Source organism: Solenopsis invicta, chromosome 9 (genome assembly GCF_016802725.1).
Source record: "Solenopsis invicta isolate M01_SB chromosome 9, UNIL_Sinv_3.0, whole genome shotgun sequence".
Lineage (NCBI taxonomy): Eukaryota > Metazoa > Arthropoda > Insecta > Hymenoptera > Formicidae > Solenopsis > Solenopsis invicta.
In genome coordinates this window covers 15,937,723-15,965,477 of record NC_052672.1, presented here as the reverse complement: position 1 = coordinate 15,965,477, position 27,755 = coordinate 15,937,723, and the positions used below count along the sequence as shown (strand labels likewise).

The window sequence follows — 27,755 nt, the reverse complement described above, 5'->3', positions numbered from 1 at the left end:
AATTGGTTTTTTTTTAGTCAAAAGAAAATATCTTCTCACATATTGTTTTTAGGTATAATATTAATTAAGATAGGTACAGTAATAATAAAGTATTAATTAACTAATAATAAATTAACTAATTGATTTTATATGTTGCACTGCGGTTTTGTTCAGTTCATTTTATACCTGTAGCTCCTATTCCGTATTTCGCGTTTCTGTTTATCCCGCAGCGAGACTCAACAGATTCGGAGAGGGACATGTTTTACATCGAAAGTCGAACGCAGTTCTAACCTGTTTTCGTCATTCCCCGTTTCTTCGTCGCGCGTATAAATAACTAATTCCGGATCTCGGCATATCGAGAAAACTTTGATCAGCTCCCGGGTTGCGCGCGTCGTGCGCGCGACGCGACGCGACGCCCCGACGCGCTGCTTGAATGCAAACGCGCCGCTCCAATCGCACGAGGCATGCATACTTCATTACCCGTCCCTTCTAAGTTCTGCTTCTCTCGAACAAAGTACAAACTGTCTGAATCAAACTCCGGTATTTCAATCCATCCTTTCTTTCATCAATACTACCGCAACGTTACTCGTTTTTTTTTTACGGTAAGTTTTTTTACGCCATCGATCAATACACGAATATATCTGAATCAATCTTAATATTAAGTATTATTTTCGGAAAACGAACATTATTTTCTAAGCAAATACAAAATTTATTCTCAGAAATTAGCCATAAAGTTTTCAATGTTCTGTGATCACATTGTCTCACAATTTAATGTCGTATTAGATGCTTTCGGAAAGTTATACTGATCATCGTTATAATTTTTTATTAGTCCCACGACTCTTGGCATTTTTTTAAATATGTCGCGCTGCAGCGGCATGACGCGTATTAAAAATTTAAAGCAGAGCCAAGTATTACGATCAAGCACGACGACGGAGGCGTAATTTAAATGTGAGTTTAAATTTTCAGAAACGTAAGTAGTATCCGGACCTACGTTTGCTGTCCGTCCCCGTTTATGGCATGCGTTTATATGAGTGCCGGTGTGCAGGTTCTGGTGCGCTCAAGAAGTTACTTAACTCGTGATACGCGACGTTTGGGGGACTTCCTTAATTTCCGGGAATACGGGCTCTTCCGGCTGACGTTCTACTCGACAGCAGACAAGCCCTCATTAAGATTTTAGGAGGCGGCGTGCGTTCTCGTTCGGATAAATGCCCGTGGGTAGTTGGTAGACGGAAGGCGAAGTCCAATCTTTTAAATTGTAGGACAATTTATCATATAACGATATCACTCTATTGTAAATGATAATGTATTGTTTTTCTGAATTACACATTCTCATTAAAAGATTCATTTTTTATACACAATATTACTGTTTTCTCTAATCTAAACTATAAATAAATGTAATTTTTATTAAACGTATTTTGAAGTTACGCGTAATACAACTAGAAAAACATTTTGTAAAATAATTTTAGCTTAAGTTTGATCAGGAATAAATTTGAATTATCCAAAGAAGGAATAATTCAGATAATGAGAATGTAGTATAGCTATCTTTTACTTTTCTATTTTCTAAAATAAACATCGATTTTCTTTACATTATGTGTTTAGTTACGCATTTCTTATTGCTTCTCTATTTTGTCATATTATTTTTTTTTAAATAAAATTTAAGATACTTTTATCTAAAAGTTGCTTTAAAAGTTTGTCTTCCTTACGATTGTTTATCTTACAAGTTTGTTTTTTTTTTCTTATCCGTCTATTCTCGTGTAAATACATTTATTAAAATATTTCTACCTAATAGCTTTATTTTAAGAATATATAGATGTATTAATATTAGTCCTTATAACACTTCGTTGCTTCGATTCTTTCCACTTTGTGCGAGAGATTCCTTACCGACCCTGTAAAAGGATCATACTCAAGTGTCAGTGTCAAATCCTTCTTTACGAACGATTTTCATACGTTATATTTGTCAATTCCCGAAAAAGATCGATTTGCGATAGGGGAAAAAGAGAGAGATACAGTATCGAGATGGTTCCACGGCTCGGAAAAACCGTGACTTACGAAACACGACGCCCGAGTAATTTGAGAGCTGTGAGAGGGTTGTCAGGCCGCAGGCTATAAGACGAGGGTGCACAGAGATGCACTGGCTGTGGTGACGGGGGTGGAATTTCGGACGGGCTAGGCTGGCTCGCCGCTTGGGTTTCTAAGTTTATTAAGTCCGACCACGACTCTTGCCTTATCTGGCAACTCGGAGACTCGACCGCTATCCGCTGTACCCTCCCACCCCATATCTCTCTCTCTTTTTCTCTTTCTCTCTCTCTCTCTCTCTCTCTCTTTCACCGTACTTCTTTCGCCCTACAACCCTGCACCGCCCGTAAATTCATATCTCGAATAATTTTCACCCGGCACGGGCCCGAGCGACTTGGCTAACTGCCAGGGTTCCTCGTAAGCTCTCTCGCTCTTCTACCGTCCATCCTTTTTCGAGCAATCCTCTAGCTCTTTCAGTCTCACGTTTCTGATTCTTTCTCTCACTTGCTTTAGTCTCTTATTCCTTGCACTAGAGCAAAGTACCCTTATTCTTCTTCTCATCCCCTTTACTGATTTTATCAGGATATCGCCTTGCTCGTTTCCGTGCATTCCCGCCGCTCCGGTATTTCATCTGCAGACGGCACTGGGACACCGATGGAGGAATTGCCGATGAAGGCACCGTTATCCACGAAACTCTGTGATCTATACTCATCGCTGGCTGCATTACTTTCTCGATAGAGAACGTAGTTACAAAAATCATTTCATGAAATCGCTGAAATGCCTTGCATTGATTTTTACTTAATTTAACAGACTCATTGACTGGAAATGAATTATCTCTCTTAAACTTATCAATTTTAATTTCAGTTTAAAAAATCTTTTTTTTTTTTACTTTTGATGTTACATAGTATTTCATTAATATAACTTCTTTAAATAATTATTAATAGAAAATTTTAAGAATGATATAATTACATAAATTTTTTAATTGTAAATTTGTTCAATTAAATTTGTCCTGTAATGTTTACATCAAAATGTAAATGTGTAATTTATCTTTTCTGTATAATTATAATTGCTATTATCTTCAAAGTCATATACTCTTAAAATTTTACGTAGTAATGTCTAAATTCGCTTCCGCAGTTAAAATAGCGTGTGTATTAAATACACAAACATTTTAGAACGTAAGTTTTGTTTTGCACCGCCTCCACAAAGTATGCAAAGCCGCCTCTATTTGCAACGTGCAACTAAAACACGTTTTGAGATCACGTTTACAACTTCCGGGTTCTTGAAGGCGTCATAATAGAGCCGTATTGAACATGTGCGTAACATACGTTCAATGCACGTTTATGGCGCAACATCTACGAACTGTAAAATTTAACAATGCAAATTCTCAAGATTTTTTCAAATAAAATATCCAGTTTTCTTGTTAAAATATTTTTCTGCCCTTATTTTGCTCTATAATGACATTCATAAATGCTATTACATTTGTATCATTAAGTTTTTATGCCGTCGATAAGCTCAACATATTTCCATTTTTTTTTAAACGTGGATTATATTTAATCCGCAAGAAATTAATTAACCTGGAAACAAAATTAAGATAAAAAGTTTATACCTTGAAGTTTAGTTAACAATTCTTTTATCTACCCTAGAAAAGTTATAATATATTTTAATCTATAGTTTACTTTTTGTTTGCACTTGCATAAATTTAATCGTATACAAATTTACAATAAAATTTATGAATATTTTTTTCTTTTCTCGTACAAATTCTAATTAAAAATATTGTTAATACGTAACTACGTATAACGATGTCTGAAAAATTAACGACATCCTAATATTAAAGAGCCGCTGTAGTATCAACGAATTAAGTTAAATTCTCGACTCCACGTCGTCAGAAGCGAGTATTAGCGAACGAATATGTTAAGTCACTGTAGAGTAATTTTAACAATGAGGCGATAACTGCGGTTTTAGGGATAATTAAAACCGTATTGCCATCTAAGCCGCTGTCGGACTGTACTTTCATGTCCGAATATACTTCAGTGTAATCTCTTAATGAGCCTCGAATGGGAACACGAATTACACGCGATATAACGGGAGAAACGGGGAAATTCCTTATGTCAAATCGTAGATGCAATTGTTTCATCACGATCAATCTGTTCAAAATGATGTACGATATGTACGTTTAAATTATTTAAAATAATCACGACTTTATTAATGACAAAAGTCGTCTATTACAATCGAATACTAAATAAATAAAATTGCACATATTTTATGTATCATACTTTATCCATTCGCCTGAAAAAGCTTTTAGTTCGCTTTGAAAGCTTCAGGGATTATTATATTTTATGATTACATATTACGCACAATGTATTTTTTTAATATAAATTTTTTTTTATTTTTCATAAAGCATAAAATTAAAATTTCTTTTTTTCATAATTTATTTTTGTAATAACGTTTGATCGAGAAACAGATTACTGTTTTGTGATTGCGAAAATTAAGTTTACTTAAGAGAAATCAGGAGCCTTATGATTCATTGAAAATGCATAGAATGATTTATATGGCTTATGAGAATTATGTGCAGATGGGAGGGATTCTATCCATTTTACATGAATTTTATGTAGTCGCTATAGATAAATGTGTTACCGATGCATTTGCGATTCCGGTGAGACGTAAGTAATTTATACAAGCGACCTTTGTCAACATAGCCTAATTGGTGCTGAAACCACCACGCGAACCAGTAGTATTAACTTACACTGCCGTATAATGCATACCTTGCGAGATTAAGCCATTTAAATGTGCTCGTATAATTACCTCGTACATAATTGATACGGCATTCGTTATGCAAATTTGTACTTTGCGTAAGCCGGAAGAATTAAACGCATAGCATCGATATCGCATCATCATCGATATCGTGCTGTACTGTACGTTTGTATGTATGTATGTTTGTGCATAAGACTGATCGAAACGTAAGTAATAATTGCCGCACGATCGTCTCGAAAATAAATTAGCAAGCAGCTATAATTCTTTCAGACAGGGCAAATTATCGCGATCGAATTCCTCTGGAAATTGGGATGCATAATTGCAGTTAATTGCGTAACCAATTAATTACCAAGTAGTTATTAAATAATTATCCTTTTCCTTAGCCACAGACAGTTCAATATCCTTACGTTCGCTGCAGGCATTCCCTCTTTCCGTACTTTCCTCAATTTGCCGCAAACAATTAGTTGGACTAGATCGATAAACTCATCGCGAACGGCGTTTATTCTCCATCGTAATGAATTCCGACTTTAGTTTGCCGATATTAGGCGCCGCCTTTATGGCATCTTTGGGATCTTCAGGCACCTGCGTGATTTTTTCGCGGCCCGTTTCGCATACCAACCTCCGGCGATGGTGCGCGAAGGAACGTAATATCTTCCTCGCGAACACGTCTACGTTATGTGAATTGTAATGCCGGGCTCGTTATCATTCGCGAATCCAGAATGACGGTGTTCCTTCTCTCGGCGGAAAGGGGGGTTACACACTTCGTAGATTCCTCACGATCGGCAATATGCCACGGGAACAGCACCCACGGGATCGGCGCGGGCATTAGTATTCCGAGAACACTGTGGTCGGCCGTACCTCCTGGTGTTTTCTGCCTGCTAGTCTCCACCTAGCCCTTCTCGCTCTATCGCTTTATCTCTTGCTCTTACTCCAACGCGTGTGGATGCATATACGTGTGCGATTGCGCAGCCCTGGCACCCCTAGCCTCTAGGGCGCCGACTAAATATAAAACATTTTACCTCTGGCTCTCGCGGTTTGACGTGGTCTCCCGACGGTAAACACAAGCACAAAGATAAGTTGTATGACTGTCTTTCAAAAGAAGACAAATCGGAAAATATTTATTTCTCGCTCACAGAGTAGCGCGAGATCCAGCCAGCTTTTATTTTAGAACTTTGTGCGCAATTTTTAATAAACTATAAGCTATCAATTTTAGATCAAAATTTTGTATTTTCGATGAAACATATTATTATTGTTATTATTATATTATTGTATACATGCAATTGAAGCAATTGAATACACAATTATTATTTATTTAAAGTGATAATTATTATTTATTTTAAGTACTCTCAAATAATTGGTTGCAGCTAAAAGTCCGTGATTACGATAAATACCGAATTTTCATGACTACATATTAAACTATGTTTGTCTCTTATTCTAAATTAATAATATTTTAAGTATGTTGCCAAAAACAGTCAACAATTATTTGCAAATGTTCCGTTACAACAACGATGGTACTTAAATAAATATCATTTGTTTGTCGAGTAAAGTTGCAATATTTTCAAAGGAAAAGGCTTTTCTTCCCGTCGATTATATCTAATCGTCTGAGATGCTTCGCGCGCATCTCGCAATCTGGAGCGGGAACTATATCGGGACCGTATACGTATCCCCAATTCTATTCTGCATATTAAGCGATCCTCGCTGCCACCCCGTGGACCCGATATATCGAGTATGCCGTCCCGGATCGACAGCGCTGGCACGTCACTTATGAACTCCATGCCGTGGCATATGCCGATGATTGGCCGCCAACTCATCCCTCGCATTTCGATCCCCGTGCGTATCTGCACCCTTCCGTATTCTCCCGCGTGATCGTGTAGATCTATCACGTAAAGGCACACGCACGTGAGCACGCGCGCCTGTATGTGTACGCCTGCTTCGTTGATAGGAACGGCGGTCGTCAAACATTTTGATTTCGTGCAGTTCGTTGCGATAGTTTGACGTCTCATCTGTGCACGAAGATTTTCACGGATGATCCTTACGTGGACTGTATATAGATTAAGGCAAACTTATATATTTGAAATTTTTAGGACAATAGGAGAAAAAAAGGACACGAGGAATATAATGAGAAGCATTATTACATGAATGGTTAAACCATCTAAAAATGAAGCTTATAATTTTTTATAACATTGTGATAACGACGTGTTATCGAGTCTGTTATAGATAATTGATTATACTTTGACTAATTGAATTGAGCGAGGGGATTTTCAGATTCAAAAATTACCAATATCCAATAATCCAATTCATATTTATTAATCAGACAAATCAGAAAGACACATCTTGCCAGTCAGCAATTCCAATTACATCTATGAAATCAATTATCTGTGATTTTGGTCAATAACGTTGTTGTCGGATGCTTCTGTGCTATATCATCGATTATTTATTTCCTGTTTATTTATTATCCTATCCAATCACCGATGTTTCGTCAGTCGTCTATTTTCTACTCTCTTGCATTTCTTCTCTTTCTCTCTCTTCTGTCGTCTATTTTTCAATTCGTTTCTCTCTTGAAACGTACTTTGTACAGCAGAGTACGCGGAGTACCGTGTTCACAATTTGATGGCACATGGTCACCCACGCGGTCGTGACACGTCCAACCTAATGAACCTCGCATGATAAAGTGCGACCATGGGCTAGCTAGCTAACCAAGCCGACTAAAAAGAAAAGAAAAAGTACACATGCGAGAAGAGAAAGCTAGTTGGTGGAGAAATCAAGGAAGCAGAAACAGGGGAAAGAGGTAGAAAGGGTCATACGATAGATAGGGAAAATAGACAAAGAGAAGAGAGAGAAAAAGAAAGAGAGAGAGAGAGAGAGAGAGAGAGAGACGTACGCAAGCAGGAAAAATGAAAGCCCATCGACGGTGATTAATTGCACCATGTCCGGCGACGTAACGAGCAATTAATTATTATCGGATAATCAAATCAGCTGCTCTACTAGCCCCCTTCCCCCTTTTCGCTTCGACTCTCTCGCGCGAACTGATAGCTGCGATTTTTAATTAGCCGCGTGCTCCGACATCAAATTCGTTTGTTTTCGTTGTGTGACGTACGTGGTGTTTTACGTCACTAGCACTTCTTTCGTTGCTGTAACGCATTGAACGATAAAAGCACTCATCTGTGATTTGTGGGAATCGTACGCGTGAAGTGTATAAGTACAGACAAGCCGTATAAGTGGGTATTCAGCTCTCGCGCGAAACTCTTCCTCTCCTTTTGTCGTTTATCGCTCATCTCGATTCATATTCCCGCTGCATCTCCTCCCTTTCGCATCCCTTTTCGTTCGCCTCCGCACCATAGAGTAACGAACCTTATCAGCCGTAATCATAAATATTATGCAAACGAATGATCGAACGAATGCCTTATCGACCGATAGCCCACCCTCGTCTTCATCCTAATCGAATCCAATATCGCGTGCAGGATGGTCTGAAGATGCGATAAACGGATGAAACGTAGTAGTTGAGATCTAACGACAGGCAACGTTTCTTCGAATGTATTATTAAAATATTTATGTGGCAAAGATTTGTTTTCCTTTTTTAAAGAAATAAATTTTATTCTGTCATTTGTAATATTGAGATGTATCATATAATATGTACAATTTACATGGAGAAATCATAACGTAATATATCAAACGAATCTTATTTCGGTTATCACAAGAATACAAAGAGATTGATGACGGTCTTTCCTGGATTATTTCAAGAAATGAGAAGTACAATGAGAATAAACCTCATATAGCCACTTTCTAGCGACAGAAAAGTTTAATAACAATTTCAGACAATCTTTTTCCTCCATTACGGAATTTCCGATTGAGTTCTCGAGCAAATCGTTTTCCAACTTTCGCACTTTGTTACGTCTGTGATCGAGTCTCGAGATTATATTCCGTCTGTTGATTTATCTACTTTCGCGCTCGAGAAAAATACGGGTGCGTCACCTAGGGACACTACTTTTGTACCGCGTGGAGCAATCTCCAAGATCCTTCGTAACGATAACGTTACCGTTCTCGCCTTCATGGACTTAGTCAGCTGCACGCACACGCACGCCCTTTTTTCCTTTCCACGTTTCTGCACGACGCGTGTCCCCGAGGATGGATACGCAACACGCAAGCATGCAAACGAACGTTGTGACTCATCGAGTCCGCCGAATCGTTAGGGCGCTCGGAACAAAGAGAAAAGAAATTAGAGAGAGAGAGAGAGAGAAGAGAGAAGGGGAGAAGAAAGAGGTCACTGTACTCGATACAAATTATTTATGAAAATAAAGGCCATTAAGTATTAGAGAAGGTATACGAAGACGCAGAAAAATTACGAAATAAGAAATAAATTCATTGCGCGCGATATCGTTTCAGTCATCGCGAAAGTAAACGCGAAGGGGTGACTATCGAAATTTATCTTCCAATTTCAAGCGGATTTTCGTGCCGCACGAATGCCTCGTAATCCTGGCACTAAGTATAATTGCTCTGGTATGCCGTGAGTACTCATTAAAGTCGTTGGCTTTCCCTTGTCGCACGTATATATCAACCGTGCGAACTATCTGACGAGATTCGCGAATTAATTCTCGAGTTAATATCGACCGTAAACTCGCTACGGTAATTCTACGTGAGAACGCTGTCAAGTACAATTGTCGCTTAATGCTAAAATAACCAATACCTAAACGAACATGGACAATTTGTCTACTGTGACGATTTCGATCATCTACAGTAGTTACAGTTTATAACCGCAGAAACGTCGCTTTCGCTACTTCATCGTTTCCACGGAAGGTGCAATAATCGCACAAATAGGCAAAGCTTAATGTACAAACGCGTGATAATCTGCACTCACCACGAGTGATTACATCAAAGAATAATATAAATGTATCGCTCTTCTTAATTGTCATTTTTTTTTTTTTTTTAATTCGAGAGTTCTAAAGAACGGCGAGTTGTAGCTATTATATTAAATTTTCCTATTGCGGGAGACCGATTAAAACAGACAGAAATTCGTTTAACATCTGACGGCTTAACCAGCTCGCAGCGACGTAAATCCGGAACAATTCTTTCTCGGCTAAATACAACGGCGCGGCGTGCTTTACCGTACTTTTTAATTCCCACGTCAATTCTCTCTTTCTTTCCCTTTGTCGTGGTTATCCCTTCTTTCCTCACTGCCGATTATTCGAGCACGCGAATAACGCGAATAACGCGAATAACGCGAATAACTCGCTCGTCCATGACACGGCCACGTTTCAGCGATTGAGGGAAAAGAGCGTGACGCCAAGTATGAAAGGCAGAAAGAAATGAAGAGAGGAAGAGGGAGAGAGATAGAGAAAGGGACATGTGTGTTGACCAAAGCAAGGCACGAGCAAAACGACCGAGATATATACGTACACAGCTTTTCGTATGCTCGCGCGCGTGCGAACTACCGGCGTTTCTCGGTCCCGTTCGTGGCAAATCCAATTATTCGAAACGAGACCGCAAGCTTTCACAGTCTCGTTCAAACCCATCTATTTATACTGCGCGGCCAGGCGCGGGTGAGAACAGGAGAATGAAAAGAGACAGCGAATGAAAGGGGTTGGCGGCTGAAGGGGGCGAGAGTTGAGGTAGGTCCGCGGGGGTATACATGTTTTCTCTCTCTCTCTCTCTCTCTCCTTCTCTCTCCCTCTCTCTTTCTCTCGCTCTCGCTCTCTCCTTTTTCCAAACGTGGCGAAATACGCGCCGAAAACACTCGTTGACCACTATCCGTTCTTTTCTCATTGGAATTTTTACCAATCTTGCTTTTTCTCTTTCGCTCTCTCTTTTTCTCTGTTCGATCGCATTTCTCTCGATGTGACTTAAATGCCATAACCGCAATTGCATATACGCGCGCGTTTGCTGATACAATTGTTGCGACCGGGGTGCAATGCAACGGCAACGATGCTAACGTCGAGGACGCGGCGACGGCACGTCCCGGCGTTTAGCGACGTGGTAACGCCGGTTGCGGATAACGGAGAAGGTGGTTGAACGACTATAGCGAGGGAGCGAATGCACACTTAAAGTGTAATCGCGACTACGAGCGGACTGCAGGCGGCCAACCGACCGATCGGTTAGTAAGCCGACGACGGCCTCAATAGCTCGCTTCCGTGCTGGTCAACCGTCGTTATTGCCTGCCTAATGGCAGGTACGTACGGCGAAGAACAGCCGCAACTAATATCGCCTTTAAATTGGACGGGTTAGCGAATCAACCGCCAACACAACTGCCGCGAAAATGATCTTTCTGCTTCGGAATACTTAGCGATCGTCTTCATCAATTAATTGCCTATCACAGAGTGTACATGCATATAACGTGTCTGTATACAATTCGTGTCAACTATTAAGTATCAGTCGATGCTTCTCGAATTCATGCTGGAGTATATTTCTGTGTAATGTTTCACAATTAATTCATTTTACTAACGTTGAAGTTATTAATATAATAATGGCGGTAGTAATTTATGTATACGAAACTTATTGCTCATTTTTTTTTAACTTCTTTTGTTAAATATTACATATGCTGGAATCCGGAACATTATATAATCTCATTTATTAAAACGAAAATTTTTAATTTTATTAACTTCTCTTTTTCTGTCCGTTGAAAATACCTGTTGACTGGGCAGATAAAAGAACAGACAAGAGGAAAAAGGTTCACTGCTACTGAGACATACATGTCTATCAATGTGAAACAAAAAGAAACAGAATACAATTAAAACGAAATCAGACAAAACGGCATAGCGAGAATCGCGAATGGGAAGAAAGCGCGTAATATACAAATATTATACGCTTCTCTCTCACAATTCTCTGAGCCTGTGTTTCAGCAACTTGCAGCCTCATTGCACGCAAGCTGGCAGGAGTCGAAAGAAGGACTTAACGAAATATTCAAATCCGAGCTGTGCGGGAAGAGAGCAGGCTCTTAAATAATAACGCCCGCTTTCGGTATGCTAAGGATTCTCTATTTTCACGGGAAGAACACGGTCTCGAGGATTCCTGCCTCTCTCGAAGTTACGGGTCAAAGGAACGCCGAGCTCGCAAACTTGGGCGCGACGCGCCGCGAAAGAGAATGAAATAGTCATCAGAGAAGAGCGCGGCGGTATATAATCTCACGGTTTTCGTTCCGAGTGACGTGTCTGCGATGATACAGGCGGATTTTTTAACTGCCTTAAATCTCACGTTAAGAAGAAACGTAATGCCACTGCAAATATTATTGTACTAATGATAATTGTGTGTTATTTAATTACATGCAATTTATTAATACATAATTGAAGTAATCTTCTTTGATACTTGCAAAAGAAGTCGGCTTTAAAGAAAAAGTGAGAGAAATTACAATTTTTATAAAACTTGTCGAATATTTATTTACGCAACATTTTTGTAGCATTATTTTAAAGCATCGAAGAAATTAGAAGTTTATGTTGCTGAATTATTCAAAACTAAATTCTTTTTAAATCCTGGTGACGTTGATATTTTATATTTACGTCAGATTTCGATATTATTCGTGCTGTATAAAATAGAGGGATATATTGAAAAGACTCGAAACGCCGCGTATCACAAACCATGTTTGCCTCTTTTTTTCTGTCAATTTTCACGACAAATTTTTGCGGATTCTTCTCTTATGAAAAGTATACGAAAATTTCTGTTGAGCGAACGTCTATCGTAAAATATGAAAAATTTCGAAAGTTCTAGTAGGAATTTCTGCGAATTGGCTCTCGCGGTGGAGGATGAAACAGTCATCAGGAAAGAACGCAGTGGTATAACTCTCAAATTTTCATCTCGTTCGACATATCCGTGGCGCGCACGTACCGATCGCGTACGTTCGCGAATTCAATCTCGCCGATCGGCAGGCGCGTTTTTCGCGGATTTCCATCGAGCTTCCGCTTCGCCTTCGCTGGTTACGCCGCCGCTTCAATCTGTCGGGCGAAACCCGGGCCGTTTCTCTCGCGCCATCGCCATCGCGCCGCGGCTCGCTTCCAGAATCGATGACGAAACTCGCCGCTATCCCGTCACCGCCGACAATTCACGGTTCTGGTATCGTTCATATTTTAGCGCGGTGTTTGCGATCGCCAAACAATTCGAGCCGGTCTCGACAAGCGTTCGACATTTCGGCGCGAATCCAGGTTCGAACGATGCGCGTCGAGTGCCGCTTGTTTGTCGTGCCGCACTCGTTTAATGAGTCAGGAATTTCGAGCATTTTATCGCGGACGGCGCGACGTGGCGCACTGTCCGCATTCGAACCGTATTCGAACAGGCTGTTGCATTTTAATGGTAGTACCGATCGCATCGAACGACCGTATTCTCGAACCCCGTTGACGAAGCGGTCGATCGCATGAGAAATTGCAACGGCAATAATTCCCATTCCAGTCTTCCGAAACGTGTGACTTTTATATCGCGCGGAGAATATATTTCCTCGAGTGTTTTCCAATCGCCGTGATTTTTCACGACACAATAGTATTTCTCAAGTGTCTTGGACGGCCCAGAGATGATCTACAACGTGAACTGAGTTTCTGATAAAGATTGGAGTAATACTGATTGAAAACTCAAACGTCACGACACAGTTAATTGATTTAACCGTTTGATATCGAATCGTGACGCTCGCGATATAAAATATCGCCAAGTAGTTCGGAAATTTACAGAAAGATCGGTGTGTCGGAAAATACAGGACAGATAACGATCTAGGACATCTTGACCGTAGATTGAAAATTGAAGAACCGTTTCAAGTATAATAATAAACTGAACTCTTATTAACTTATTACCTTCACTCATATTCGCTTGGCTTGTTATTAGTAGTGCCGCTAGTCTGGTGAAAATTCGATATGAAAGCACTCCTTCGATTTTTGAACTTCAAAAGAGATTTATAAAGTTAAATGCTCAATAATTGTATTATTTATTGAGCGAGTGAAAAAGTTTTAGTGGATTTTGAATAGCTGTGTTAGCCAATGGTTTTTTTATTGCACTCTTAATAGACATATTGATATATTATATATTGACAAAGAAACAACCACTGTCAGTTGTCTTTCGAAAAAATATTAACTAAATTCAAGTATATTATTTATTTTTAAATAAAAGCGAAAATGAAAAAGAGAGAGAGAGAGAGAGAGCGAAGAATACGTGTCATACTCGTGTAATAATGGTTGTGTGAATTTTGGAGAGGAATAAATATTCGAAATAAAAAATATTTGTGATGTATTTCGAGAGAACGCCGATGTCAATTCCAATCTGCAAAAAATTTCAGTTCGCTAAATTTAACGAAGTGATTTCAACCTCAAAGACAAACCACGCACCGAACGATCTTCTGATATTGACGATGACAACGTGTGCAATTTAGTGGATGTACAAATCTATAAATTTCGATAGAAAAGGTTGCTGATTAATTAAACGTTGACAGGTTGACTTTTGTCTTCCGGCATTAAAAAAAAAAAAAAACGTTTGTTACGACAATCTGTTAAAAATCAATCAAAACTTTTGCTCGCACCCGATACATTTCCTCTAAAATGTCAATACAAAGTTTCTATAAAACAAAAACTTATCCTGTTTGGTGACTCACCGTTTAATAGACATGCTAATCACCTTTTACGGTACGTGATCCTTCGTATGAAACGGCGTGTTAGTAGGGAGGCAAATCCATGGGAGGCACAAATCCAGATACATTATCCGGCGCAACCATAACGGTCAGCCAAGAACCGGCCAAATGGAGCCACGCGCCCTTGGTGGTCTCTCGTACCTTTAGTATAGATCGCTCACGTTACGAGACTCTCCCTACGGGTCTTTCCTTCAATCCTCTCGGTTTTCCTCTGTGTCCCGAAGCACACGTCGGCCGTGCAGGGTGTACCACACGTATCCAGGACACAAATCCCACAACGGGCTAGCAACCCCCCGCGGCGAGCATCGGCCAACCACATCGCGTTCACTCTGTTAAAACAGCAGGACGCGTGCGTCGCGATTACTATAAAAGCATTTCTGCGATATTACGTTGTCGAATATAGCACGAACTGCAACATAGGTATAGATTCTATTATGATTGTCGCATGTTTGCGATTGTCAAATTGAAATTTCATGTGAATGAGAATTTTTCCGCAAGCCGATGTTGTACGTTAACAGCAGTGTTGAAATTCATCTCATTGTCAGAATTTCATTAACAGCAATGAGATTCTAAATGTTTTAAACAATTTGTTAGAAATTCAAGACTCTAATTTACATTGACGTTTTCATTGGTATGAGATATGAAGTAGATATAATGTCTATAAAAATTGCATCATAAAAATTTTAATTATAAAAAAGTAATCGTGACCATATTAATGAGATATGAGCTATACGAGTATATATTATATTTGCATCAGAATTTCATTAATGAAGAATTATTAAATATTTGATAATTAAAATTTGAATGGATGTAATTAATAATTATAAAATATTTGAAAGTATCTGAGCTTTTTCAGACATTTTAGATATATCTCAAAATACATTTAAAAAATAAAGATTATCGGCAAATAGCAGCTTGCTTTAACTATTTAAAAAGCTAGGATTTTATATGCAAGTATTAACGTGTTTAAACTACCTGTTGATCAAAAACTGCATGTATAAATATTTTCCTAATAAAATAATTTATATTGCACACCTGTAGCAACTTTATATAGCCGAATGGGTGATTGACATCGTTGCGATAATGAACAAATGTATTTGGCATCGTTAATTCGCATCTGTCAATTGCGTAAATCCTACTAACGCACATACGAACATGTGTGTCGTTTGTGTGTGTCGTGTGATGCAAGATTGATGGCGACTTTCAGTAAGCTCATTGTAAACTCATTCGCAAGTTTCCCCAGAGAGAAATAGTTGTCAGAAGATCACGACATAGTCCTACCGAGCGACAAATCTCGTCTCGCGAAATCGGTGTGGGCAATTCCAGAAAGACTTCCCTGCACTTCGAGATTTGCGGCTCGCATTGTTAAAAATACGATCGTCGCGTTAAACGCGCCCGACGTTTCTCCAATAAAATGTTTCCTGCGTGTTCGACAGCGTCGTTCAGAGAGCTTCGACGAAACACCGTAAAATAACAACCATGGCAGCGCTGCATAACTGCAAAACGGATTAATGCATTCCAACAATTCCGTTCAATTTTTTCCGTTTGGAAAAGAGAAGAAAAATTACAAAACTGTTATCCCGCCTATTGTGTCGATCAATCTGTTTGACAACGCGGACATCACGACAACTCGATCATCATCGAGATATTGAATATGAATTTTATTGTACGATTATTTTATCGTTTTAACTATGATTTTTACTATAATAATTAAATTATCATGTTAATAATTATTTTTACATATATTCAAGTGAATTTTTATGACGTATTGCTAAAACACATTTTTTATCAAAGAAATACTTCATATTTTATAATAAATGTTTGTTATTAAATGATATCAATTAAAATTAGCAATGTTATAAATTGAAAAAAAAAATTATAAGCCAAAATCGTATTACGTCGTGGACAATTATACGTTACGAACTTAGACGAGCTGCAGCTGTATTGTCGGCGCAAATACCGATGTTACTACAACTGCATGGTTAATAAGAGTCTTCGTTACGTCGGTACGACGTTAATTAAAACTACGCGGCATCACGCAACACTTCAGCCTGATCTACAATATGCTTTTTGCTTCCTATTTCTTGCTTTTTGCCTCTTGCTTTCTTGTCTCTTCGCGCACTGTTTTACCGACAATCGTGTTTTTTGTCACGTGTTTCTTGTCTTTTCTGAAGTTCGTCAAATTTTATCTCGGACAACAAAGACAAAGAAACATGTTGGTTAGGTTAAATACGACCACGGTATCGTGGTGAATCAAACATAGTCTGATAAAAAATATGTCTGATAAAGAAAATAAAGCTGAGATACAAGTAAACGAAGCTTTTGGCGAATTGTTTGCTAATTTTGTGCAGAAAAATCCTTGCCTTTTGTGCATGACGATGTCTCTCGGCTTCGTGTGACAAAAATACACAAAGCAAGGAAACAAAAAGCAGAAAGCCCAAAACAAAAAGCAAAAAGAACAAGACAAAACGCAAAGAGCACATTGTAGATCAGGCTTTAAAGCCGCGCGCGGACCATCAACTTTCTCATCGCGCTTTTCTATTGTGCACTTTCTCTATCGTGCACTTGAACACTATGGACACACAATTATTTCGGCACATATGCAAGTCACGCGTGTAATTGCTGTTTTTGCATTTATTTTTGTTCTAAGCGTTCCTTGAATTTCCCGTTATTCTGCGTCTGTATGAATGAATATTTCCATATTCGTGTGTAATTTGCATTTTTCTATTTTTAACTTGTACTCTTTTGTTTTCTATGTTTTTTGATCTCACAATTGAGTCTTGAAAAATATGATTGTGATGAATTTGTCCTATTATTGTTGGTTAATTGCAATTTACAACTTTGTAAGAATATTTATCGTTCCTGTCTACAATCCTTAATGACACCGCTTGCATAAAATCTGAATTGATACTTATAAATTACATTTTATTAATTTATACCGCGTGGCCTAACTTTGAAAGATTTTACCGTATAATTACCGTATAATTCAACGCCGCATTGCGAATGGGAAGCCGTAGAAGCCAGCTGCGCCCAACAGTTGTTTTGTTTAATCAGAGAAGAAGAGATTCTTCGCTGCACAGCTTACCGTCTGTTGGCTTATCTCTCCAGCTTTCACCCTTCGCAGTGTCTCTTTCCAGTTTTTTCCTCGGTTGTCCTTTTTTCTCTCGCTAAGCGAGAGACGCAAACTCTGGATAGGATATACAGACTTGTAAAAGGGTCTATTCCAGTTGGCTAAACACAGCATAGCTCGATTATTCTTTTTTTTTTTTTACTTTGTCGTCTTCATAGAGTTTTCAAAAATCATCAAATATACAATTCTAAAAGTAATGGCGCAAATAAAAAATGTATTTTTATCTCATTCAGATTTTACTTTAATTCTTTATACATCATACGTAAATCTCTCTCTTTTTATCGTGAAAGAATCCTGTATATGTTTAAAAATATAAACAGATTATGCACGAAAAAATTATTAGTAATATCTTTCAATTTTATTGACTTAATATTTAATTCCTAAAAAACTTTACGCTATTTCTGTGTGTTAATTATATACTTTGTTTTTAATCCACTTCTTGTTAATAAGTACTTAATAAAGAGTCACTTTAGAAAATCAATAAGTTTCCATAGAGACTTCCATAGGAACTTTCCGTTAGAAGATGAAGAGGGAAATTCAAGAATCGCACTTTTCGTGGAATTCGCAATCGCGGCGGTGACATCCGCAGCAGGAAATCCCGGCCCATTGAAACGTACCTACGACAACTGGGAGTTATCGCCTATGCGGTGAATCAGACTCATAAATTTTTTTCCACGTTTTGTCCGCGACGTGCACATTTCTCGAAGCCAAACTTTCCTCTCTCGCGCGTATGAGAAAGCCTCGCTTCGTGTAAGAGAAGGCCAGCGCGCAATAGTCTCTCATTTTCCTCAGCTTCTGGCAAGCGTGTTCGCGACGAGGCCCTTCGGGATTCAGAATATGTGCGGGGGAGAACCACCCTTCGGTCACCTCCCTCATCTCTCACCCTTCGCGCACCGCCCGCCGTCCACCGTCCACCGTCCACCGTCCGCCGCTCGCTGCCCACCTTCGTGTCGCCCCGCGTACTCCGAAATGACCAACGTGACATGCCACGGGCACAAAGGAAAACTTTCATCTACCACCCGCCACGGAAACAGGGTCGCCCTCGCCGGCCATGCTGTCGCGACGCGAGAAGAAAAGAGCGGAAGGTTTATTTCTCAGAAGGGAGCACGTCAAGATTTATGTCGGCTCTCGCCTACTGACGCGCTCGCGGTTTCTCTACGGTGGCGTAGAACGGCGTGGCTTACGATAACAAACGATAGTGATTTATGTTTTCTACTAATTGTTTTCTAGTTTAATATCCGTGAGAGCACGAGAACCCACCGACGTGTCCGCTCGATTTATCGGCTCCACGTTTTTGCGCCGCTAAACTGAAAATTAATCTATATGTGTTGCAATGGGAACCTCGTTACTCTACAAGTTATTTACTTGAATTTACGATAATCATTTTTATTCCCTTCGATGTATAAAATGTATTCATATTTTCAGTCTTAAATTTATTACCGCTTGCTATGTGAGTTCGAATTAAATTTGTATACGCAATTTTAAAAATCTCTGCATAAAATTGAAAATTTTCTAACTTAAAAATATTTTACATAAATGTGTGTGCTTAATATATATGTAAAATGTAATAGAATCAGAAAGACATACAGAAAGTACGCAGAAAAGCATATTATTTTATCGATTATATCAACTAAGGATTTAATAGCACCGGAACAAAATTATAATATTGAAATGAGTCTCCTGAGAGAGAGAGAGAGAGAGAGAGAGAGAGAGTGAGAGAGAGAGTTTCAATTATCCATTTATTCGTCACATATTTAGAAGATCTATAAAGTAGAACGAAACCTGCTAACGTCAGTCGTCGAAATCAAACATTTTTCCAGCAATTTAGAGCGACAGGTCCATGCATTGTGCGCCACATTGCAGCGTGCACTCTCCCAATGCTTTTACGTATGTATGTGTGCGTATAAGAACTCTGTTGCGGGCATCCAAAGGTTCTTACCGTTCGCGGATCTTTGGTACTCGCTCAACGCCAGCCAGCGGATGAACGAGCGAGCCGTAAAACGGTTCTTCGACGACTTTTCTCGATATCGATCTTGCTACGAATGGAATCGCCGGACTGAGAAGTTTCCTTAAACGTTGCTTGAGAGTTGGCACGCTTCCGGATACGGCTCGATGCGGCAATGTAATCTCTCGCCGTAAACGCCTGACGCATCTGTTTTAATTAACACGCGCGTACTTTCCATGATAAAAGAGAAGTTCCTAAGAATACCTCCTTGATGAATGCGCATCGAAGTGTATCGGGATTTAAAGACGATATTTACGAATCATTGTGAAAATTTTTATTAAAATGAGTGATTATACGAGTAACATTTGTCTGGAGAAAACATAATAATTAAATATCTTAGATAGCGAAGCACTTTTATTGTCGCAATTCTTACATGGAATTTAGTAAAGAGGAAAACTGAGAAACATGTACGCACGTGGAAAGGATATTTCTTCGTGACAATGTTGAATCGGATGATAAATTTAACGTCCGCAAGGATTAAACAGTGTGAAACACAATGTAATAGTTGAATCGCTACGGAAATTTGTCGCGATTGTACATGGCATATGGCAAAGTCACACGTGCATTCGCGAAGCAACTGGGTACCCCTGGGCCTCGTGTGTCGAGCAATAGGTCGAAGCCTCTAATTAAAGATAAATAATCGCATGCGCGCGCGACCAACGCACGTGTGCGAGATCATAGGGACCGCGTTTCACTTCGCTTCGTCCTGATTCAGCACTACTCCTCAGGGCGAATGTGACCTATGAGACCGTGTTTCGTATATCGTGTTTATCATTAGAAATTTCTACTGACAGTGAATTTTCAGAATCTAATTGTCTAATATGCCTCGCTTTTTTCTTAACGATTGTTTTTACTTTTATTTACATGTTGACGCCTTACCTTCGAAATATTTAGATTTTGTTAAAAGATTTGTTGAAAGATTTAAAAATTTTGCTGGATACAGCATTGTTAGACTCTAAAATAATTATGGAGGACATTCAAGCTGCTAGAATGTCAAAACTTTTTGCAGCGCATTGCTTGAACGTCCTTCATAATGGTTTTAATGGTTCAACGAACATTATTTTCACGTCTGTATCTAACTAAATTTTTAACAAATATTTCAGCGAAATCGTTCTTTTGTATATTTGTGCTTAACTTAAAATAAGATAAGAGTGCTTATTCGCTGATGTATCGTTATGTTGAAATAATTGCCGGTTACAAAAGCAACGAAAAAAACATCTCGAAATAAATATGTAATACTCTCAGCCAATGGCATCGGTATCGTAACTACGGAAAATAATCAGAGAGGCAAATCATATGAGTCAAATGAGATTTTAAATCGCAATTTGATTCGCGCGATTTCGTGAGAGCGTTTGCGCGTACAAACTTTTTGCATCGACGCAGGCGCATTTTCGTGTCTAGTAAAAAAAAAAAGAGCGGTTTGTATTCCTGGCCCGTGTATACCGTGACGCGCTTTCCCCGTCTCCCCTGTTCGCACCATCGCGCTATTTTTCCAGGTGGATTTTCACCGGTCGTCAGCTGGCGCGCGCGACCGGTTATCGGTGGCCGATACCGCTCAAACTATCCGGCGACCGGTTTCAATTTGCAGGTCGGATTATTTCGTGCCTCCCAAACGCGGCGGCTGCCAGCCTGCCTCTCGCCGGCAATTCGCAATTTCCTGCCAATTCTGCTATCTCGTGCTGCGTGTGCCTGTCGTACAACCCGCCGTGCGGTACACTATATTTTGTTCGCCCTTCGTTTAGGAGCACCGAGCGTAGGGCGTCAGTTTTGCGGAGGGCCACTCGCATCGCTACATCGATGCAACCTAATTGTAGTAACGAAGACGATAAATGCAATTTATAACGACGATTTTGAGTAATTGTAATCCATTCGGGAAAAGCTAGCGTGAATTAATCAACTCGCGATGAAACACGATAATAATTCGCGAAATGAAATATGCAAGCAATCTGTGACTGAGAAGCGAGAGGATATATAAGTGTAAAAATCGAAATCGACAATTTGATTCTTAATGCACGTGTACACACTTTTCAGTCTCTCCTCATCAAATACGGAAATACCCATACTTCTCTCTCCGTACTTGATCGATGTTGAGTACATTTCACCTACTGGAATAGTCTCGCCTACCACTACTACTCGAGGCGCATGAATGAACTGGAGAATGCTCAGAGGACGATTATGGCTCTCTCGTGGTACTCACACGCGTACACACACGGATATGCATATGAATGTCCCGAGAGACATAGACGCATTTCCTACCAGAAGAACGTATACGTATTCGTCTAGCTGTGCTACTCAGTGGAGAGATAAACCTTCTAACGTCCACGATGGGTTAATTTCATGTAACACGGGCTTGCTTCCTTGTGTACGGTTGAACGGAAACCGTAGGAAACCGTAGCCGCTTTGAAAAGCAGTTTCAAGTGATTTATGTTTGACACAATGCGTTTATAATTCTATAAAAGCAATCTTGACGAGAAATACAGTGACGGAAATGGAAATCTCAACACCAAGAAGGAGTTAGGCTAGGTGAATGAAAATTACACGGAATATTTATCTACATGAGTTATTACAATGTTACCAATTACAAAGTGAATTGTGCTTTTGTAACTAGAATCAATGTAATAACTGGTGTAAACAATTATTCTGTAATTTTTATTCATCTACCGTAACTCCTTCTTGGAATTGGAATTTCCATTTCGGTGTACAACAACCCTCTTTTGCTGATCTTTTATTGTGAAGTAAAGAAATTAACATTTTTTATATAGATTTATTATAATATTCACGCACAAGGAAAGAACGGTTTCTTGCTAAAATATCTAAAAATTCAGTTAGATATACATCTAAAAATATTTTTGTTGAATCATCAAAATTATTATGAAGGACTTTTAAGTGTAATGAGCAAGGCTGCAAAAAATTTTGATATTCTTCAATTAATTTGAATGACCTAGATAATTATTTTGATGATCCGATAAAATTATTTTCAAATTTAACTAAATTTTTAGATATTTTAGCAAAACCGTTCCTTCTGTGTATACATATTACGTACATATCTTTATGTAATATATCCGTGTTTTTTACAATGTAATGATTTTATACGTCAGCGACTATAATTATTACATATCATGCGCTTGTGGAAAGAATTATAAATAAAAAAATGTAAGGGAAGTTATTCTATATTCAGACTGTCATACGCGCATACACACAAACACACACGCACGCATACACACACACACACACACACACACACACACAAAATGCAGTGTCGTGAAGATCGCTTATTATCCCTCATCAATCGTCGAGGGATAATAAGCGACGCATCGAATGAAAAATCGATACCAATTAAAGCACGTACATAGCGCCGGCTTTACGCATTGATTACGAAAATGTTCGATGCAAAAATATTTGTCTCCCGTGAGCGGCACGGCGCGTCATCTAGAAAATGGACGAGGATAAAAGTTCAGCGCGGGCTTTTAACCCTCGCTTTATCGGAAAAGTTTGCCGGCCTTTATTTACCACGAGCTGCGCGCTTTGACCCCGTTTTTCCCTACGTTCCATAATATAGTTAGAAATGAAGTTACGCTTAACCCTAACAATATCATGAGAACGGGGAGGGCGAAAAAGTCCATAATTAAATATTCCCTTCATTTAACACAATTTAAAAATGTGAAAAACATAATTATTGTCGGAAACATTGTTTTTAAAAAAAAAAGTCGGTAAAAACGCTCGGCACAAATGCAATATATGATATAAAAGTTCTGCTGACTCTCGCGTTTCAGAGTCTTTTTCCATTAATACGCGAAACAAAAAAATGCCTTAGCTTTTCCGGAATTAAGACCATTTTCACCAGAACGGAAAATCCATGGTAAAAATGTATAAATAACGCGGGGGAACATAAACGTTGGTATAATGCGACGGCAGAAATGAGAGAGTTAACGTGAATATATCTTCCCCTGGGATGTGGTAAGCCTGTGCGTGAGACCGGAAGGTAAATGCGACACCCCTATCAAACACCGTGGAGCACTCTGTCGGATATGAGATTCTCCGTTTTCCGTTCTCTCTCCCTTTCTTTAGCTTCCTGCTGGCACATCGTCACAGATCGCTGACCAAAATAATAATTACTTCACATGTTGTTGCTTACGACCCGTCGTCGAGCGTAGATCTGCGTCTCGTTCGATCGCCAATTAACTGATGCACGATGCGACAGCCCGCTGCCGACACAACGCGATTATCGTTCCTTTTCATTCTATCGACATTAATTAGCATGCCTTGCATCCAAGCGTCGCTTCCTCGAGGAGCGAACGATAGTTCATCCGTATTAATCGTCGAGATTGAATACCGTCTGTTTGCACGTGATCAATGATTTATAAAATCGTGAATATACGAGAGCGTACTCAATACTGTTGGAGATATATTTAAATAAGATGAAAGTTTACAATTAAACTATATATTTATAATTGTTACATTTTATATTTATTTTAATGCGATACGTCTATTTTGGAATTAAAAGTTTAAAAGCACTTTGGTAAATGATAACTTTTAACTCTAAAAATACGTAACTTAAATCACAAATGAAATTTATATGTATAAAATCAATTTTATGATAAGTATAGGATATATCGTAGGAATTCTTTTCTTCAAATCAACTAGTTTATTGTGGCGTGTTATCGTAAAATAGCACGATGATATCTCGATATAAAATAAATCTCATTATTTCTCTATGCCGCCAAGTATCCGGCATTCGTTGTCGAAGGTATTGAAGCAGGCTACCGGTCTATACATTCCCGTTATCTCGTCCCGTTATTACCGCCTCATATTTCCGACGATCAAGAAGCGCGGAAGAATTCCCATTGTACTTGGATTCCCGTCCTCCTCAATTTCCGCTTGTAAAGCACGGACGTAGCGCGAAACTTAATGGAATTCCCTCTTGTGCGTGTTACAGGTAAGAGCGGGGCGATTTGCACCGAGCTGAATATTTCCCTCCGCGCTATTTCCCGGAACGTCGTTCGTCGGGTTGGAGCATTTCAGGTAGGGTGGTTACACGTTTGCGGGTTCTGTAACGGTGATGACTAAGAGAGAAGCGTCACCGAGACACATATACACACACAGCAGCGGCCAGCGGCGGCAGCGGCGGCTTGAACGAGAAACGTTCCACCAGCAGGTATCCCCGACAGCCACCTTTATTTCTAATTGCGTCTCGACTTAATGGAACATGTTTAGCCAGCCGGTGAGCTGGCGCAATCTCGGATGCGATTCCACCCCGAAATTAAGCACGCGATGACCGCCCCTTTCCACCGGTGGAAAGCCACCCCCGCGATGACCGTTCGCAGCAGCCAGCCACTCCGCCACACTTCTGTCGCGTGCGTGTTACGAGCACGTGATCGTGAACACACGTGAGTGAGATTGTACGAGTCGTGTGCGCGCTCTTTCTCTCTCTCTCTCTCTCTCTCTCTCTCTCTCTCTCTCTCTCTCTCTATCTCTCTCTCAGGGGCGGCAGCCCTTCTCAAAGGGACAGAAATTCATCCCGCCGCCGCCGCCGCCGTTGCGATACGCTTCGCAGCGGTTGTTCCCCGGAGCGGTTCCTCTTTACGTTAACGCGAAAACGCGCTTCTCCTCGTGTACTTTGTGTCGATGCTGTGGCAATGCGATATAACGTTGCGAAATCGCTTTCCCGCCGGGCACTTTTTGCGTAGACACGTAGACGCGAAACCCTTTCCGAGGGATTATTGCGTGGCGGACTTTAATGCGAGCACTTGTATTCTCAGATTCGCGTTTGGGAATGAAACGTGCGTAAATACACGTTTGAGGTGGAGTCTGGAGTGCAACGAAATACGAAATTGGTCGTTATATTCTCTCGTATATCTCGCGTATATTGCGTCTCTAACAAAAAACAATTCTCTTAAAAATTAATTTCTACAATTTCGGTTGCATTTTGAACAAAGGAATTGCTTTGTAAGTGATCGTAATAGAAAAGCACTCGTATGCTTTATGTTACATTATAGATACTAAGTTTATATAATTTTCTTATCCACAAAAGAATAATTATCAAAGGCTGTTATAAAATTAATGGATTACTTTTTTTTTAATTAAAAAGGTAATATTTTGCGTTCCTCTATCATTTCATTATACAATTTTCGTTGGTATGATAAAATTAGTTGGTGAATGGTAAAATTAGTAGCATGCTTTACCTTTTCCGCTGCGCAATGCAATGTATTCCCACGAAAAATGGCACTCAATTTAACGTATTTTATTAGCCTCCACGCGATGGGATGGGCGAAAATGGCACGTAACATTTTAATTGAACGACTGCCTAATAATAGCTACGCCTTCTGCTCGTTTCAGGGTCACGAAAGATGAGAAATTCGTAGGAATTGAGCTAATTAACGAAACATGCTGTAATAATCTGCGATTGACAGGCACGCTGATTCCGAGTGTCTTTAATTGCCGCTTGTTCTATGTGTGCTATAATTTATTTTATAAAATGCGCTCCCTTTATACCGCGCGTATCTTGGTTTCCACCGTAATTCATATTGATAGTTTCAAAGGTGTTCATCTCGTCGAAATATAGAGACACATCAATGTGGCATATAACGATGTAAAAGTGTGGAAATATCACGTAATGGCATGCTATAAAAATAGGGGGGGGGAGAAGGGGGTTGGCGGAAAAAAAAGAAAAACCAACGTCGTTCGCGCTTTTTGATACCGGGAGCTTTTCGTACCTCCGTGACGCGACGGGTTCATAAATCATTGCACCTACAGAATTTTTTCGCAAAAAACGTCGCAAGAGCAATGGCGGCATCGCCTGTAGCTAAAGTATCGATCGATCTTACGAGATTCCCGGTAGAAATCTGGTCCCGCGCACACAAAAGCGAAGCGGGCTAAAAGGAGAAGCGCGACGCGGTGTAATTTCCACTCTCAGTACGCGAAAGCCAAAGTTCGCGGGGGTTTGTTGCTACTTTTTGGCGGTCCTGCAATTTGTTTCCCTGACTCCCGTTAACCCTGTCACCCCGGCAAAAGAGAGGAGCAAAAACTCCTTATCTCGACGTAATGGCGAGAAACTTCGTGCCTCGTTAAACCGCCATGGATGCACGCCTGCATGCCGCGCGTGGATGAACGCACACGTTCGTGCGAGAGTTGGTTGCGTGGCCCTTTGATGCCGCCCACAGCGTCGGAAAATAGACCGCGGGAGCTCTGCGATAATGCCCCGTTCATACCGATCGCCCTCCGCTCTTAGGACGCTCGGGTTATTCAGATTAAAAACGAGGAACTGACCTCGTTAGATCGCGCAACCTTCTCTGCCGGGCATTGAACGCCCTACATTGCGTTACTACAGGAACGTCCGCGTGTTTGTACTCTCTCGCGATAAATACCGGAGAGAATTAAAAATATCCCTTAAGCGCGCCAAGAGAGTTTTTCTTTCATATTATCGTTATAATTTTCATTATATACTCTTGATGCATGTGCCGGATTAATTTTTTTATTTTTATTTTTTTTTTTTCTTATTTTTTAGTAGTCGCTTTATTACAAGGAAATGGCTTAAACGCTTGTCACTAGCAAGATGCACTTTTTAAAATGTATGTTCTACGGATTCTCAAGTCGCTAAATTATCGTGCTTATTTAAGCAGCTTGGGAATGTGCCATGTCTGAAAATATTATATAGATTCAATTTATCAATGTCGTTGTAAAAAACTTGTTGATCCTTTTCGTGGAATCCTTTTTGGTATTACATACCACCTCCGTTAGGAGAATCATAAGTGAGAGAATAGCAATTCTCGGTACCTCAGAATGGACGGGTATAAATACGAGTCTCCTGACTCGTATAAATGTAGATAATGCTTGCTACATCGTTTTCCTCTCCATCGGTCCATTTAGCTAAAAGCCACAATCTCGTGCGCGGATCTTAATTACGTTAAAGATCGTAGCATGACACGTTGGCCGCATCAAATTATTATGGCATTCTTTTCTCCCGTTTAACAGATTCGTGCATTAATTTGGCATGCGTGTGCAGTAACGGAATTTGCTTTGGATAAAGTCCGACGAGTCTAAAGCATTTTGATATTATTCCAACGCATTATATTCGCGATAATTTTCAATTTACTAATTGCTATTTATTTTGCTAATTGCGGTAGTATCAATTTCGACATTTTATCTTACTGCTCACGCTCATGCGTGGAAGACGGGAGAGGGCGAGCTGCAAAATTACCGGTCGATCCCGTCGAAATCCCGAATGAGAACGCTCGAATTTCACATGAAATCACCGGAACGCCGCCGCGCCGAGCCGCGCCGCGGCG

General features: G+C 39.8%; 1 protein-coding gene across 5 annotated transcripts in view; it reads left to right on the top strand.

Moving 5' to 3' along the window:
- The window catches only part of LOC105201865 (Krueppel-like factor 7), a 328,039-nt gene that overhangs the window by 198,290 nt on the left and 101,994 nt on the right, over positions 1–27,755 (top strand). Inside the window, exon 2 of one of the 5 annotated variants that reach the window (XM_039453311.1) lies at positions 24,407–24,625. The exons of the other annotated variants lie outside the window; for them this stretch is intronic. Coding sequence (XP_039309245.1) covers positions 24,530–24,625 — 96 coding nt within the window. The 5' untranslated portion in view covers positions 24,407–24,529. The remainder of the gene's footprint in view (positions 1–24,406; positions 24,626–27,755) is intronic. 5 annotated transcript variants of the gene reach the window in all.